The 17,177-nt window shown below is 41.3% G+C and overlaps 1 protein-coding gene across 1 annotated transcript in view; it reads left to right on the forward strand.

The window, feature by feature from the left end:
- The window catches only part of NUMA1 (nuclear mitotic apparatus protein 1), a gene marked incomplete in the record, with an annotated part of 309,504 nt that overhangs the window by 191,141 nt on the left and 101,186 nt on the right, over positions 1-17,177 (forward strand). The window contains 1 exon segment of the mRNA XM_053708792.1: positions 5,361-5,616. Coding sequence (XP_053564767.1) covers positions 5,361-5,616 — 256 coding nt within the window.

Below are 17,177 nucleotides of genomic sequence, written 5' to 3' on the forward strand. Positions count from 1 at the left end.
AAAAGCTCAAGCATTTCTGAAATGTGTTTCAGATCTAGAGTTGACTGGAGTAATTATGCCAGTTCCAGTTCCGGAACAGGGGATGGAGTTTTATTCAAATCTCTTCATTGTACCAAAGAAGGAGAATTCTTTCAGACCAGTTCTGGATCTAAAAATATTGAATCGTTATGTAAGGATACCAACGTTCAAGATGGTAACTGTAAGGACTATCTTACCTTTTGTTCAGCAAGGGAATTATATGTCCACAATAGATTTACAGGATGCATATCTGCATATTCCGATTGATCCAGATCATTATCAGTTCCTGAGATTCTCGTTTCTGGACAAGCATTACCAGTTTGTGGCTCTGCCGTTTGGCTGTCTGTAATCAGAGAACAGGGTATTGTGGTATTTCCTTATTTGGACGATATCTTGGTACTTGCTCAGTCTTTACATTTAGCAGAATCTCATACGAATCGACTTGTGTTGTTTCTTCAAGATCATGGTTGGAGGATCAATTTACAAAAAAGTTCTTTGATTCCTCAGACAAGGGTAACCTTTCTGGGTTTCCAGATGGATTCAGTGTCCATGACTCTGTCTTTAACAGACAAGAGACGTCTGAAGTTGATTACAGCTTGTCGAAAACCTTCAGTCACAATCATTCCCTTCGGTAGCCTTATGCATGGAAATTCTAGGTCTTATGACTGCTGCATCGGACGCGATCCCCTTTGCTCGTTTTCACATGCGACCTCTTCAGCTCTGTATGCTGAAGCAATGGTGCAAGGATTACACGAAGATATCTCAATTAATATCTTTAAAACCGATTGTTCGACACTCTCTAACATGGTGGACAGATCACCATCGTTTAATTCAGGGGGCTTCTTTTGTGCTTCCGACCTGGACTGTAATTTCAACAGATGCAAGTCTCACAGGTTGGGGAGCTGTGTGGGGATCTCTGACGGCACAAGGAGTTTGGGAATCTCAGGAGGTGAGATTACCGATCAATATTTTGGAACTCCGTGCAATTTTCAGAGCTCTTCAGTTTTGGCCTCTTCTGAAGAGAGAATCGTTCATTTGTTTTCAGACAGACAATGTCACAACTGTGGCATACATCAATCATCAAGGAGGGACTCGCAGTCCTCTGGCTATGAAAGAAGTATCTTGAATTTTGGTTTGGGCGGAATCCAGCTCCTGTCTAATCTCTGCGGTTCATATCCCAGGTATAGACAATTGGGAAGCGGATTATCTCAGTCGCCAAACGTTGCATCCGGGCGAATGGTCTCTTCACCCAGATGTATTTCTTCAGATTGTTCAAATGTGGGAACTTCCAGAAATAGATCTGATGGCGTCCCATCTAAACAAGAAACTTCCCAGGTATCTGTCCAGATCCCGGGATCCTCAGGCGGAGGCAGTGGATGCATTATCACTTCCTTGGAAGTATCATCCTGCCTATATCTTTCCGCCTCTAGTTCTTCTTCCAAGAGTAATCTCCAAGATTCTGAAGGAATGCTCGTTTGTTCTGCTGGTAGCTCCGGCATGGCCTCACAGGTTTTGGTATGCGGATCTTGTCCGGATGGCCTCTTGCCAACCGTGGACTCTTCCGTTAAGACCAGACCTTCTGTCACAAGGTCCTTTTTTCCATCAGGATCTGAAATCCTTAAATTTAAAGGTATGGAGATTGAACGCTTGATTCTTGGTCAAAGAGGTTTCTCTGACTCTGTGATTAATACTATGTTACAGGCTCGTAAATCTGTATCTCGAGAGATATATTATAGAGTCTGGAAGACTTATATTTCTTGGTGTCTTTCTCATAATTTTTCCTGGCATTCTTTTAGAATACCGAGAATTTTACAGTTCCTTCAGGATGGTTTAGATAAGGGTTTGTCCGCAAGTTCTTTGAAAGGACAAATCTCTGCTCTTTCTGTTCTTTTTCACAGAAAGATTGCTATTCTTCCTGATATTCATTGTTTTGTACAAGCTTTGGTTCGTATAAAACCTGTCATTAAGTCAATTTCTCCTCCTTGGAGTTTGAATTTGGTTCTGGGAGCTCTTCAAGCTCATCCGTTTGAACCTATGCATTCATTGGACATTAAATTACTTTCTTGGAAAGTTTTGTTCCTTTTGGCCATCTCTTCTGCCAGAAGAGTTTCTGAATTATCTGCTCTTTCTTGTGAGTCTCCTTTTCTGATTTTTCATCAGGATAAGGCGGTGTTGCGAACTTCTTTTGAATTTTTACCTAAAGTTGTGAATTCCAACAACATTAGTAGAGAAATTGTGGTTCCTTCATTATGTCCTAATCCTAAGAATTCTAAGGAGAAATCGTTGCATTCTTTGGATGTTGTTAGAGCTTTGAAATATTATGTTGAAGCTACGAAATCTTTTCGTAAGACTTCTAGTCTATTTGTTATCTTTTCCGGTTCTAGAAAAGGCTGAAAGCTTCTGCCATTTCTTTGGCATCTTGGTTGAAATCTTTAATTCATCTTGCCTATGTTGAGTCGGGTAAAACTCCGCCTCAGAGAATTACAGCTCATTCTACTAGGTCAGTTTCTACTTCCTGGGCGTTTAGGAATGAAGCTTCGGTTGACCAGATCTGCAAAGCAGCAACTTGGTCCTCTTTGCATACTTTTACTAAATTCTACCATTTTGATGTATTTTCTTCTTCTGAAGCAGTTTTTGGTAGAAAAGTACTTCAGGCAGCGGTTTCAGTTTGAATCTTCTGCTTATGTTTTTCGTTAAACTTTATTTTGGGTGTGGATTATTTTCAGCAGGAATTGGCTGTCTTTATTTTATCCCTCCCTCTCTAGTGACTCTTGTGTGGAAAGATCCACTTCTTGGGTAGTCATTATCCCATACGTCACTAGCTCATGGACTCTTGCTAATTACATGAAAGAAAACATAATTTATGTAAGAACTTACCTGATAAATTCATTTCTTTCATATTAGCAAGAGTCCATGAGGCCCGCCCTTTTTTTGTGGTGGTTATGATTTTGTATAAAGCACAATTATTCCAATTCCTTATTTTATATGCTTTCGCACTTTATCACCCCACTTCTTGGCTATTCGTTAAACTGAATTGTGGGTGTGGTGAGGGGTGTATTTATAGGCATTTTGAGGTTTGGGAAACTTTGCCCCTCCTGGTAGGAATGTATATCCCATACGTCACTAGCTCATGGACTCTTGCTAATATGAAAGAAATGAATTTATCAGGTAAGTTCTTACATAAATTATGTTTTTTGTCGGGCCTTGCTCAGGATCAAGCCTGTGTTCAATTCAGTTGCTCCTCCATGGAGTCTTGATTTAGTTCTCAAAGTTTTTCAAGGGGCTCCGTGAAACCTATGCAGTCCATTGATATTGAGTTATTATCTTGGAAGTTTTTTTTCTTGTTATTTCTTCCGCTCGTAGAGTGTCAGAGCTCTCGGCATTGCAGTATGAGTCTCCTTATCTTATTTTCCATTCAGATAAGGTAGTTTTTAAATAAATTGGGATTTCTTCCTAAGGTGGTTTCTGATTGGAACATTAATCAGGAGATTGCTTTTCCTTTGTGTCCTATTCCTTTTTCTCAAGAAGGACTTCTGCACAATTTGGACGTGGTCCGTGCTTTAAGGTTTTACAGGTGACTAAAGACTTTTGTCAGTCTTCTTTGTTTGTGATTTTTCTCAGGAAAACATAAGGGACAGAAAGCTTCGGCTACTTCTCTTTCCTTTTGTTGAAGAGTATCATGCGATTTGTTTATGAATCTGCTGAACAGCTGCTTCCCGAGAGGGTTACGGCTCTTTCCACGAGGGCTGTTGCTTCCTCATGGGTTTTCAAAAATGAAGTTTCTGTGGATAGACTTGCAAGGCTGCAACTTGCTCCTTTCTTAGCACTTTTTCTAAGTTTTGCTAATTTGACTCTCTCTTGCCTCAGCTGAGGCCGTTTTTGGGAGAAAGGTTCTCAAGCAGTGGTGCCTTCCGTTTAGGTTCCCTGTCTTGTCCCTCCCGTATCATCTGTGTACTCTAGCTTTGGTATTGGATCCCATCAGTAATTAAGATGATCCTTGGACTCATTGTGTCATTAAAAAGAAAAGAAAATTTATGCTTACCTGATAAATTTATTTCTTTTATGACACGATGAGTCCACGGCCCGCCCTGTTCTTGTAAGACAGGTTTATTGGGTATTTTAAACTTCAGACACCTCTGCACCTTGGCTTTTTCTTTCTCTTCCTAACTTTGGTCGAATGACGGGAGGGGAGGAGCTATTTAACAGCTTTGCTGTGATGCTCTTTACCGCCTCCTGCTGACCAGGAGGTGAATATCCCATTAGTAATGAAGATGATCCGTGGACTTATCGTGTCAAAAAAGAAATACATTTATCAGGTAAGCATAAATTTTGTTTTTGTACTATTCAGGGATGCATATAACATACACTAACCTTTCCTTACTCCACTGCTATCCCCTCAAACCCCTTAGCATGTAAGCCTATGAACCCAGCTGTTTGTAGATCACCGGCATAAGAAACTCTCTGCAGGGACCTCTACCCATTTGTCCCCCTATAAATGTTACCTTGTATACCGCCTATGTTTATAGCGCTGAAAAATCTGTTGGCGCTCTACAAATACATGAGGATGAGGAATTTAAAACTGTTTATTTAAATCAATTACTCACACATACTATGTAGTTAAAATTCCAAAATCAGAAATAATAATGAATTGGTAATAAGTTCAGGGCAGACCTGTGTAATTTTTATATATATCAATCCAGCTTCAATTAATATCCACGTTTGAAACATGATTAAATAAATCAGAGATAAAACAATGATAACAACTGCTGGATAACTGAAGCTAAATTCCTACTATATCTAGAGCTGAATTAGTTATTGCTATTTTAAATTCTCGTTAAGATCCAGCTATATCGGGAACTGATTTACCTTTATCTGAATTAACACATATCAATACAGTCTATTCCTTCTTGCAACTTATATTGTTTACATAGCTGCCAATAAGCAAATTAAAGAAGAGACAAAGCTTCAAGTATAACACCCCTGATGCACGTTTCACAGACGCTTCTTCAGAGGGGAATTATATGGATTATAATCACCAAAAGGGGTGTTTTTTTTTTAAAAAAAATTTTTTTTTATTTTTTTATTAATCCAATGAAAATGGATACTTTAACTGGAAACTGTCTCAGTCGCTCACTGGCTGAGGACATCTCCCATAGGGACAAACTAAACAAGCATAAACTCAAGTACATCCTTTGAAACATTCTAATCTAAAATACCCAATTAGATGCTACAATTTTTTTACTTTAATGCCCTTTTGCTGAATGTCTCTTTTTAAACGTTTAAAGGTTTCCTCTTTCAGGAGGTTGTTTCTATTTAAGTGATAATTTTTTTATTTTTTTTAGTAAGAACGGGCGTTCCCATCATGGACCCACCTCATCAACCGTCCACGCTGAGAGTCCCGAGTCAATGGGTTCCAGCCGCCTCCCATCTAAAGTGGAGTCGCTAGAGAGCCTCTATTTTACTCCTATTCCCACCCGGGTCCAGTCCAAACTGGACAGCACTCTTGGTTCCGTTGGGGACCTGTCTTTAGACTCAAGCAAGAAGACCAGGTCAGCACGAAGACGCACCACTCAGGTCATCAACATCACAATGACCAAGGTGAGAAATGTCAGGGCTCATCACAACAATCTGTATCTGTTTTATACCCCATATGGATTGCGGTTTAGAACTTGAGCTTTGCAGTAGTAGTTTACAAAGTCATGTCTGATTTTTGCTTAAAAAAAATGAATGTAATTATTTAGCTAGATGCATGTGAATAGCTGTCTTGCAAGGTGATGTAGCATATTTATAACCCTTACAAGGACTTCCTGTCTACATCAGTTTTGTCTTTATCTCTGCTTGAACATCTTCTCTACCAGTACATGAGAGAGAACGAACAAGAGCATGTATGCTCCTTTCTGCAGGGTCAGCCCGTTTAAATGATCAAAACCTTGAAACTAATATTCAAAGAAAGCCATTTCAAATAAAAAAATAAACAAACATGATGGAACAATTTCCCTCACATTTACTACTTTGCTGCAGGTATAACAAGTCATATGGAACAGATTATGGGGAACACATTTTACTGTACACTGTCCCTTTAACTTTCACCAGCCTAGAACTCATATAATTGGGGCAATACAGTCCAAGTTAGACAAACAGCACTATACCTGGTGCAGGTGATGAGGGGCCACTGCAAACACCCCTAAATATAACAAAAAATAACAAATGTCCACAGCACCAAGTTCAAGAAGAAACTTTGTTTTATTCTTTGCTTAGTAAAAGCATCAAGGCACACAACAGCAACGAATGAGACGTTTCGGGTTATTCACCCTTAATCATGCTAATACAGGACACCTGTATGTTGCTTCTTATATACAATATCCATTAAAGGACCAGTAAACGCAGTAGATTTGCATAGTCAACAAATGCAAGATAAGACAATACAATAGCATTTACTCTGAATTTTTTTTCTAACAAATGTCAAGTTATGTATATTTCCACCATGTGATAGCAATCAGCCAATCACAAATGCATATACGTATAATCTGTGAATTCTTGCACATGCTCAGTAGGATCTGGTGACTCAAAAAGTGTAAATATAAAAGACTGTGCACATTTTTTTTAATTGAAGTAAATTGGAAACTTGTTTAAAATTACATGCTGTATCTGAATCATGAAAATTTAATTTGACCTGAGTGTCCCTTTATCGCTTACAATGCCACTTTATATCAAATACATATAATACACATCATGCTGGCGTGTGGTGGGGCGACATTGGAACCCTTGTGGCATTTGTAGAATAGCTCAATGGGGCTGTACAGGGATTAAAAAGTACTTTCAATTTCAGTGAAGAGAGGATAGCATTCCTGGACAGAGGTGTACAAGGATGATGTTACGGGCATTTTAAATATTGATCTATACAGGAAGGCTACTGATAGAAATTCTCTGTTAAACTATGGGAGTTTTCATCATGATACACTAAAGAACTCTCTCACTCCAGAGAATGAGGGTACAAAGAATAGTGAGTTTGAGTTCTTTGGTGGATCAGAGATTAAATGAAATGGCAAATAGATTTACTCAGTGGGGTTATCCTTTATAAGCTTGTTGAGGCAGAAAAAAATAAGGTTGCTGAAGAAGTGAATAAAATGGTACGGAAACCCAAGAAGAAAAATGACAGATAAGTATGTGTCACAATACAATCCTTATAGTCGAGAAATATCTCAGATTATGAAAAAACATTGGCACATCCTAAAAAAATGTAATCGGGAAATACGTTTTTTTAGCAATATCCCCTTATGGCAAATAAACATGTTCCAAACATAAGATTTGGTGGCTAAAAATGATATAGGGACTGGTAAGAAAGGAGATCAAGGTTATATCACCTTTAAGAACAATGGTACCTACTCTTGCTTAGGCTGCGCTAGCTGTAACTCAGTAATAAAGGGCAAATTATTTGAACATCCCCATACTGGGAAAAAATTCATCATAAATGGTTTTTATACATGTTAATCTTCATGTGTTATCTATTTGATAAAATGCCAGTGTTCCAGAATCTATTTGGGAGAGACCGTAAGGGAAATTAGACAGACTCAGCCAACACAGATCCAACATAAGCTGTGGTGACAGGAAGGCACAAGTGGCCGGTCATTTTCTTGAGGCAGGGCATAGTATAACCCAGTTGAGATGAGAAATGATTGATAGTGTGGGTACATTGAGAAGAGGTGGAAATAGGGAACTACTACTTAAAAGGAAAGAATCTTTCACAAATTAGAAACACTAACACCCAGGGGTATTAAGAGAGATTGATATGTCAGTATTTCTGTAATAAAATATATATGTATGTTGAATTAAAATGACCATCTCTGATAAGGTAACATACAGCTTGTTCTACTTAATTGTTAAAAAGGATTTAAATATGTTTCTTTTTCAAGATATGATGAGTCTACGGATTTCATTTTTACTTCTGGGATATCGCCTCCTGGTCAGCAGGAGGAGGCAAAGAGCACTACAGCAGAGCTGTATAAATAGCTCCTCTCTTCCCTCCCAACCCAGTCATTCTCTTTGCATGTGTTAGTGATAGGAAGAGGCAAAGTGAGGTGTTAGTTTAGATTCTTCAATCAAGAGTTTGTTTTTAAAATGGTACCAGTGAGTGCTATTTTATTCAAGGTGTAGCTGTATTCCTTGTCAGCCTCTAGAGTAGAGCTACAGGTGGCTTTTAAGCAATGGGAACTGGGGAGATTTTCATTCTCTCTCTGCGCCTCCCATACTATGTGCTGCCCTGCTGATGATCGTCTTAGCAGATATTATCTAAGACCTTGTTTGTTCCCACAGACCTACAGAAGGAGGTGTGGGACAGATCATGCTGTCGCTCAGCATTGAGGTATGTGCAGTCGTTTAATTCTGGGACACTAAGTACCTCATAACAGTCTGTTTATTTTCTATATAAAGTAAGGGTAATCAACGTGTGTATTCCCCTCATTACTCTGTGACAGCCATTTTTACTGGGGGTTTGTTATAGCTGCAATCACTCTGCAGGACTAATAGCCCGGCTGGATGGAGTGTGGGCTGGACATCTGTAGCTTGGAGTTCTATACTCCGGTGCATTCTGCTCTGATATTTGTTTAATAGGCAGTGTGCTTGGGGGGTTCACATTGTATGTTTTCACTGGCATTGGAGTTACAAACGCAGTAGGAAGGTTTTTCTATACAGATTTTTTAACCGGGTTATTGCGAGTTAGTTTACTGCCCACGAGAGGCTGGGCTTATCGTTCGCGCGCTTAGCCACGCAGTTGTTGTTCTGTGATCAGGAAATGACCCGATCGGTGGTCTGTCTCGTGGCTCCGGTGTTTCCTAAGACCGCATGCAGTAATATCACAGGCCGTCTCAGGCACGCCGCATGTGAAGCATATAGTTGTTGTCTCGTGGGGACAGGTAGGCGCCTGTGTTTGATTGTTACAACAGAATTGCTCCAGTTCAGAGAACTTATTTCTCCAACATTGGTGTGTCCGGTCCACGGCGTCATCCATTACTTGTGGGATATTCTCCTCCCCTACAGGGAAAGGCAAGGAGAGCACACAGCAAAAGCTGTCCATATAGCTCCCCCTCTGGCTCCGCCCCCCAGTCATTCTCCTTGCCGCTCTGAACAAGTAGCATCTCCATGGGGATGGTGAGGAGTTTGTGGTGTTAGTTGTAGTTTTTTATTTCTTCTATCAAGAGTTTGTTATTTTAAAATAGTGCTGGTATGTACTATTTACTCTGAAACAGAAAGAGATGAAGAGTTCTGTTTAAAAGAAGAGTATGATTTTAGCAGCAGTAACTAAAATCGATTGCTGTTCCCACACAGGACTGTTGAGATGAGAGAACTTCAGTTGGGGGGAACAGTTTGCAGACTTTTCTGCTCAAGGTATGACTAGCCATTTTCTAACAAGACTGTGTAATGCTGGAAGGCTGTCATTTTTCCCTCATGGGGATCGGTAAGCCATTTTCTTAGACTTAGAAAGAATAAAGGGCTTATTATGGGCTATTAACTGGTGGACACTCTTAAGGGCTAAATCGATTGTTTATTTAAGTTTTTATTTAAAGTTTGAAGTGGATTTCATACTTTTATTATTTGGGGAACGTTTTTTATCGCCAGGCACTAGTTAAGACACCTTCCCAGTCAGGAAGGGCCTTTCACTGTATTAGGCAGAGCCTCATTTTCGCGCCATTATTGCGCAGTTTCTTTTAAGTACAGTGCATGCAGATGCATGTGAGAGGGTCTGGTGTCCACTGAAAACGTTCCTAGAGGCTTGAAATACCCCCCTGGGATAGTTGAAGTCACAACAAAGGCTGTGGCTGGGACTGTAGTGGGGTTAAAATTGCAAACGGCTCCGGTTTCCTCATTTTAAGGGTTAACAGCTTGAAAATTGGGGTGCAATACTTTGAATGCATTAAGACACTGTGGTGAAAATTTGGTAAAGATTGGATAATTCCTTCATAGTTTTTCACATATTCAGTAATAAAGTGTGCCCTGTTTAACATTTAAAGAGACAGTAACTGTTTTGTTTTAAAACGGTTTTTGTACTTTATTAACCAGTTTAAGCCTGTTTAACATGTCTGTACCTTCAAATAGATCATGTTCTGTATGTATGGAAGCCAATGTGGTTCCCCCTTCAAATATATGTGATAATTGTGCCATAGCGTCCAAACACAGTAAGGACAGTATTGTCACAAATAGTAAGGTTGCCCAGGATGATTCCTCAGATGAAGGAAGTAGAGATAGTTCTACATCTTCTCCTTCTGTGTCTATACCAGTTATGCCCGCGCAGGCGACCCCTAGTACTTCTAGCGCGCCAATGCTTGTTACTATGCAACAATTGACGGCAGTAATGGATAACTCCATAGCTAATATTTTATCCAAAATGCCAGCATTTCAGAGAAAGCGCGATTGCTCTGTTTTAAACACTGTAGAGCAGGAGGGCGCTGATAATAATTTTTTCTGTCATACCCTCACACCAGTCTGAAGTGGCAGTGAGGGAGGGTTTGTCAGATGGAGAAATTTCTGATACAGGAAGAATTTCTCAGCAGGCAGAACCTGATGTTGTGACATTTAAATTTAAATCAGAGCATCTCCGTGCATTACTTAAGGAGGTGCTATCTACTCTGGATGATTGTGACAATCTGTTCATCCCAGAAAACTTGTGCAAGATGGACAAGTTCCTAGAGGTCCCGGTGCACCCTGATGCCTTTCCGATACCTAAACGGGTGGCGGACATAGTGAATAAGGAGTGGGAGAAGCCAGGCATACCTTTTGTCCCTCCTCCTATATTTAAGAAATTGTTCCCTATGGTCGACCCCAGGAAGGACATATGGCAAACAGTCCCTAAGGTCGAGGGGGCGGTTTCTACACTAGCCAAACGCACAACCATTCCCATTGAGGACAATTGTGCTTTCAAAGATCCTATGGATAAAAAATTGGAGGGTTTGCTTAAAAAGATTTTTGTACAGCAAGGTTACCTCCTTCAACCTATTTCGTGCATTATTCCTGTCACTACAGCGGCGTGGTTCTGTTTTGAGGAACTGGAAAAGTCTCTCAGTAGGGAGACTCCGTATGAGGAAGTCATGGACAGAATTCACGCACTTAAGTTAGCTAATTCCTTTATTTTAGACGCCGCTTTGCAGTTAGAGAGATTAGCGGCGAAAAATTCAGGGTTTGCAATTGTGGCGCGCAGAGCGCTCTGGCTAAAGTCTTGGTCGGCGGATGTATCTAACAAGACAAAATTGCTTAATATCCCTTTCAAAGCTAAGACCCTTTTTGGGCCAGAATTGAAAGAAATTATTTCAGACATCACTGGGGGAAAGGGCCATGCCCTCCCACAGGATAGGCCTTCAAGGCTAAGAATAAGTCCAATTTCTCCTGTTAAGTGTAGTCAGTCCACGGGTCATCCATTACTTATGGGATTATATCTCCTCCCTAACAGGAAGTGCAAGAGGATCACCCAAGCAGAGCTGCTATATAGCTCCTCCCCTCTACGTCATACCCAGTCATTCTCTTGCACCTAACTAATAGATAGGACGTGTGAGAGGACTGTGGTTGTTAAACTTAGTTTTTATCTCTTCAATCAAAAGTTTATTTTAAACGGCACCGGAGTGTGTTGTTTCTTCTCAGGCAGCATTAGAAGAAGAATCTACCTGAGTTTGTCTATGATCTTAGCGGTCGTAACTAAGATCCACTTGCTGTTCTCGGCCATTCTGAGGAGTGAGGTAACTTCAGAACAGGGGATAGCAGGCAGGGCTCACCTGCAAGGAGGTATGTTGCAGTATATTATTTTCTAAGGAATGGAATTGACTGAGAAAATACTGCTAATACCGATGTAATGTAAGTGCAGCCTTAAATGCAGTAGTAGCGACTGGTATCAGGCTGATATGTATGTATGTATACTCTGAGGTATTTCTGGGGAATGGAATTTCACTAAGAAAATACTGTCTATATTTAAGTAATATTTGAGCCTACACTGCAGTGAAAGAGACTAGCAGCAGGCTTATGAATAACATTTTATAATTTCATTTTTAAAACGTTTACTGGCATGTTAATCGTTTTTTTCTGAGGTACTTGGTGATAAAACTTTATGGGCATGATTTTTACCACATGGCTGTCGTTTGTTTCTGAATAAAATCAGTTTACTGAGCTTCCCCACTGTTGTAATATGAGTGGGAGGGGCCTATTTTAGCGCTTTATTGCGCAGTAAAAATTTAGTCACAGTCTTCCTATTTCTTCCTCCATGATCCAGGACGTCTCTACAGAGCTCAGGGGTCTCCAAAACTAGTTTTGAGGGAGGTAATCACTCACAGCAGACCTGTGATAGTGTGTTTTGACTGTGATAAAAACGTTAATATTAAATTGTTATCCGTTTTTGGGTATTAAGGGGTTAATCATCCATTTGCTGGTGGGTGCAATCCTTTGCTAACTTAATACATTTACTGTGAAAATTTGGTTGCTATAACTAATTTGGTTCATTGTTATTTCAACTGTGACAGTTTTTTGTGCTTCTTAAAGGCACAGTAGCGTTTTTTTATATTGCTTGTAAATTTATTTGAAAAGTATTTTCCAAGCTTGCTAGTCTCATTGCTAGTCTGTTTAAACATGTCTGACACAGATGAATCTCTTTGTTCACTATGTTTAAAGGCCAATGTGGAGCCCAATAGTAATTTGTGTACTAATTGCATTGATGCTACTTTAAATAAAAGCCAATCTGTACATGTAAAGAAATTTTCACCAGACAACGAGGGGGAAGTTATGCCGACTAACTCTCCTCACGTGTCAGTACCTTCGCCTCCCGCTCAGGAGGTGCTTGATATTGTGGCGCCAAGTACATCAGGGCGGCCCATACAAATCAATTTGCAAGACATGGCTAATGTTATGACTGAAGTACTATCTAAATTGCCAGAATTTAGGGGTAAACGCGATCACTCTGGGGTAAGAACAGAGTGCGCTGATAATAATAGAGCCATGTCTGATACTGCGTCACAATTTGCAGAACATGAGGACGGAGAGCTTCATTCTGTGGGTGACTGATCTGATCCAAGTAAACTGGACTCAGACATTTCAAATTTTAAATTTAAGCTTGAGAACCTCCGTGTATTACTAGGGGAGGTATTAGCGGCTCTGAATGATTGTAACACGGTTGCAATTCCAGAGAAAATATGTAGGCTGGATAAATATTTTAACATATTGATTTAGGCACACAGCGCCCTCTTGTGTACAGCTTAGGTCACATCTTTTTGGATAAATATTTTGCGGTACCGGTGTGTACTGACGTTTTTCCTATACCTAAAAGGCTTACAGAAATTGTTAACAAGGAGTGGGATAGACCCGGTGTGCCTTTTTCACCCCCTCCTATATTTAGAAAAATGTTTCCAATAGACGCCACCACACGGGACTTATGGCAGACGGTCCCTAAGGTGGAGGGAGCAGTTTCTACTCTGGCTAAGCGCACCACTATCCCGGTGGAGGATAGCTGTGCTTTTTCAGATTCAATGGATAAAAAGTTAGAGGGTTACCTTAAGAAAATGTTTGTTCAGCAAGGTTTTATATTACAACCCCTTGCATGCATTGCGCCTGTCACGGCTGCGGCGGCATTCTGGTTTGAGTCTCTGGAAGAGACCCTTAGCTCAGCTCCATTGGTTGAGATTATAGACAAGCTTAAAGTCCTTAAGCTAGCTAATTCATTTATTTCTGATGCCGTAGTACACTTAACTAAACTTACGGCTAAGAACTCCGGATTCGCCATTCAAGCGCGTAGAGCACTGTGGCTTAAATCCTGGTCAGCCGATGTGACTTCTAAATCTAAATTGCTTAACATTCCTTTCAAAGGGCAGACATTATTCGGGCCCGGTTTGAAAGAAATTATCGCTGACATTACTGGAGGTAAGGGCCATGCCCTGCCTCAAGACAGGGCCAAACCAAGGGCTAAACAGTCTAATTTTCGTGCCTTTCATAACTTCAAGGCAGGAGCAGCATCAACTTCCTCCGCTCCAAGACAGGAAGGAACTGTTGCTCGCTACAGACAGGGCAGGAAACCTAACCAGTCCTGGAACAAGGGCAAGCAGGCCAGAAAACCTGCTGCTGCCCCTAAGACAGCATGAAGTGAGGGCCCCCGATCCGGAAACGGATCTAGTGGGGGGCAGACTTTCTCTCTTCGCCCAGGCTTGGGCAAGAGATGTCCAGGATCCCTGGGCGTTAGAGATCATATCTCAGGGATATCTTCTGGACTTCAAAGCTTCTCCTCCAAAAGGGAGATTTCATCTTTCAAGGTTGTCAGCAAACCAAATAAAGAAAGAGGCGTTTCTACGCTGTGTACAAGACCTCTTACTAATGGGAGTGATCCACCCAGTTCCACGGACAAGGGTTTTACTCAAATCTGTTTGTGGTTCCCAAAAAAGAGGGAACCTTCAGACCAATCTTGGACTTAAAGATCCTGAACAAATTCCTAAGAGTTCCATCGTTCAAAATGGAAACTATTCGGACCATCTTACCTATGATCCAAGAGGGTCAGTACATTACCACAGTGGATTTAAAGGATGCCTACCTTCACATACCGATTCACAAAGATCATTAACGGTATCTAAGGTTTGCCTTCCTAAACAGGCATTACCAGTTTGTAGCTCTTCCCTTCGGGTTAGCTACAGCTCCAAGAATCTTTACAAAGGTTCTGGGCTCTCTTCTGGCGGTACTAAGACCGCGAGGAATAGCGGTAGCTCCGTACCTAGACGACATTCTGATACAAGCGTCAAGTTTCCAAACTGCCAAGTCTCATACAGAGTTAGTTCTGGCATTTCTAAGGTCGCATGGGTGGAAGGTGAAAGTAGAAAAGAGTTCTCTATTGCCACTCACAAGAGTTCCCTTCTTAGGGACTCTTATAGATTCTGTAGAAATGAAAATTTACCTGACAGAGGACAGGTTATCAAAACTTCTAAATGCTTGCCGTGTCCTTCATTCCATTCAACACCCGTCAGTGGCTCAATGCATGGAGGTAATCGGCTTAATGGTAGCGGCAATGGACATAGTACCTTTTGCACGCCTGCATCTCAGACCGCTGCAATTGTGCATGCTAAGTCAGTGGAATGGGGATTACTCAGATTTGTCCCCTATGCTAAATCTGGATCAAGAGACCAGAGATTCTCTTCTATGGTGGCTTTCTTGGCCACATCTGTCCAGGGGGATGCCCTTCAGCAGGCCAGATTGGACGATTGTAACAGACGCCAGCCTGCTAGGTTGGGGCGCTGTCTAGAATTCCCTGAAGGCTCAGGGATCATTGACTCAGGAGGAGAGACTCCTTCCAATAAACATTCTGGAATTAAGAGCAGTTTTCAATGCTCTTCTGGCTTGGCCTCAGTTAGCGACTGAGGTTCATCAGGTTTCAGTCGGACAACATCACGACTGTGGCTTACATCAACCATCAGGGAGGAACAAGGAGTTCCCTAGCGATGATGGAAGTCTCAAAGATAATTCGCTGGGCAGAGTCTCACTCTTGCCACCTGTCAGCGATCCACATCCCAGGCGTGGAGAACTGGGAGGCGGATTTCCTAAGTCGCCAGACTTTTCATCCGGGGGAGTGGGAACTTCATCCGGAGGTGTTTGACCAACTGCTTCATCATTGGGGCAAACCAGATCTGGATCTCATGGCGTCTCGCCAGAACGCCAAGCTTCCTTGTTACGGATCCAGGTCCAGGGACCCGGGAGCGGTACTGATAGATGCTCTGACAGCACCTTGGATCTTCAACATGGCTTATGTGTTTCCACCCTTCCCGATGCTTCCTCGATTGATTGCCAGGATCAAACAGGAGAGAGCATCGATGATTCTAATAGCGCCTGCGTGGCCACGCAGGACCTGGTATGCAGATCTAGTGGACATGTCGTCCTGTCCACCATGGTCTCTGCCTCTGAGACAGGACCTTCTGATTCAGGGTCCTTTCAAACATCCAAATCTAATTTCTCTGAGGCTGACTGCATGGAGATTGAACGCTTGATTCTATCAAAGCGGGGATTCTCGGAGTCAGTGATTGATACCTTAACACAGGCTAGGAAACCTGTTACCAGGAAAATTTACCATAAAATATGGCGTAAATACTTATATTGGTGCGAATCCAAGAGTTACTCATGGAGTAAGGTTAGGATTCCGAGGATATTGTTTTTTCTACAAGAAGGTTTAGAAAAGGGCTTATCTGCTAGTTCGTTAAAGGGACAGATCTCAGCTCTGTCTATCCTTTTACACAAACGTCTGTCAGAAGTTCCAGACGTTCAGGCTTTTTGTCAGGCTTTGGCTAGGATTAAGCCTGTGTTTAAGACTGTTGCTCCGCCGTGGAGCTTAAACTTAGTTCTTAACGTTTTGCAAGGTGTTCCGTTTGAACCCCTTCATTCCATTGATATCAAGCTGTTATCTTGGAAAGTTCTGTTTTTAATGGCTATTTCCTCGGCTCGAAGAGTCTCTGAGTTATCGGCCTTACATTGTGATTCTCCTTATCTGATTTTTCATTCAGACAAGGTAGTTCTGCGTACTAAACCTGGGTTCTTACCTAAGGTAGTCACTAACAAGAATATCAATCAAGAAATTGTTGTTCCATCATTGTGCCCTAACCCTTCTTCAAAGAAGGAACGACTTCTGCACAATCTTGACGTCGTCCGTGCCCTGAAATTTTATTTGCAGGCAACCAAGGATTTTCTTCAAACTTCTTCCCTGTTTGTCGTTTATTCTGGACAGAGGAGAGGTCAAAAAGCTTCGGCTACCTCTCTCTCTTTTTTGCTTCGTAGCATAATACGTTTAGCCTATGAGACTACTGGACAGCAGCCTCCTGAAAGGATTACAGCTCATTCTACTAGAGCTGTGGCTTCCACTTGGGCCTTTAAGAATGAGGCCTCTGTTGAACAGATTTGCAAGGCTGCAACTTGGTCTTCACTTCACACTTTTTCAAAATTTTACAAATTTGACACTTTTGCTTCTTCGGAGGCTGTTTTTGGGAGAAAGGTTCTACAGGCAGTGGTTCCTTCCGTGTAAAGATCCTGCCTGTCCCTCCCGTCATCCGTGTACTTTTAGCTTTGGTATTGGTATCCCATAAGTAATGGATGACCCGTGGACTGACTACACTTAACAGGAGAAAACATAATTTATGCTTACCTGATAAATTCCTTTCTCCTGTAGT

This window comes from Bombina bombina, chromosome 3 (assembly GCF_027579735.1).
Source record: "Bombina bombina isolate aBomBom1 chromosome 3, aBomBom1.pri, whole genome shotgun sequence".
In the NCBI taxonomy this organism is placed as follows: Eukaryota; Metazoa; Chordata; class Amphibia; order Anura; family Bombinatoridae; genus Bombina; species Bombina bombina.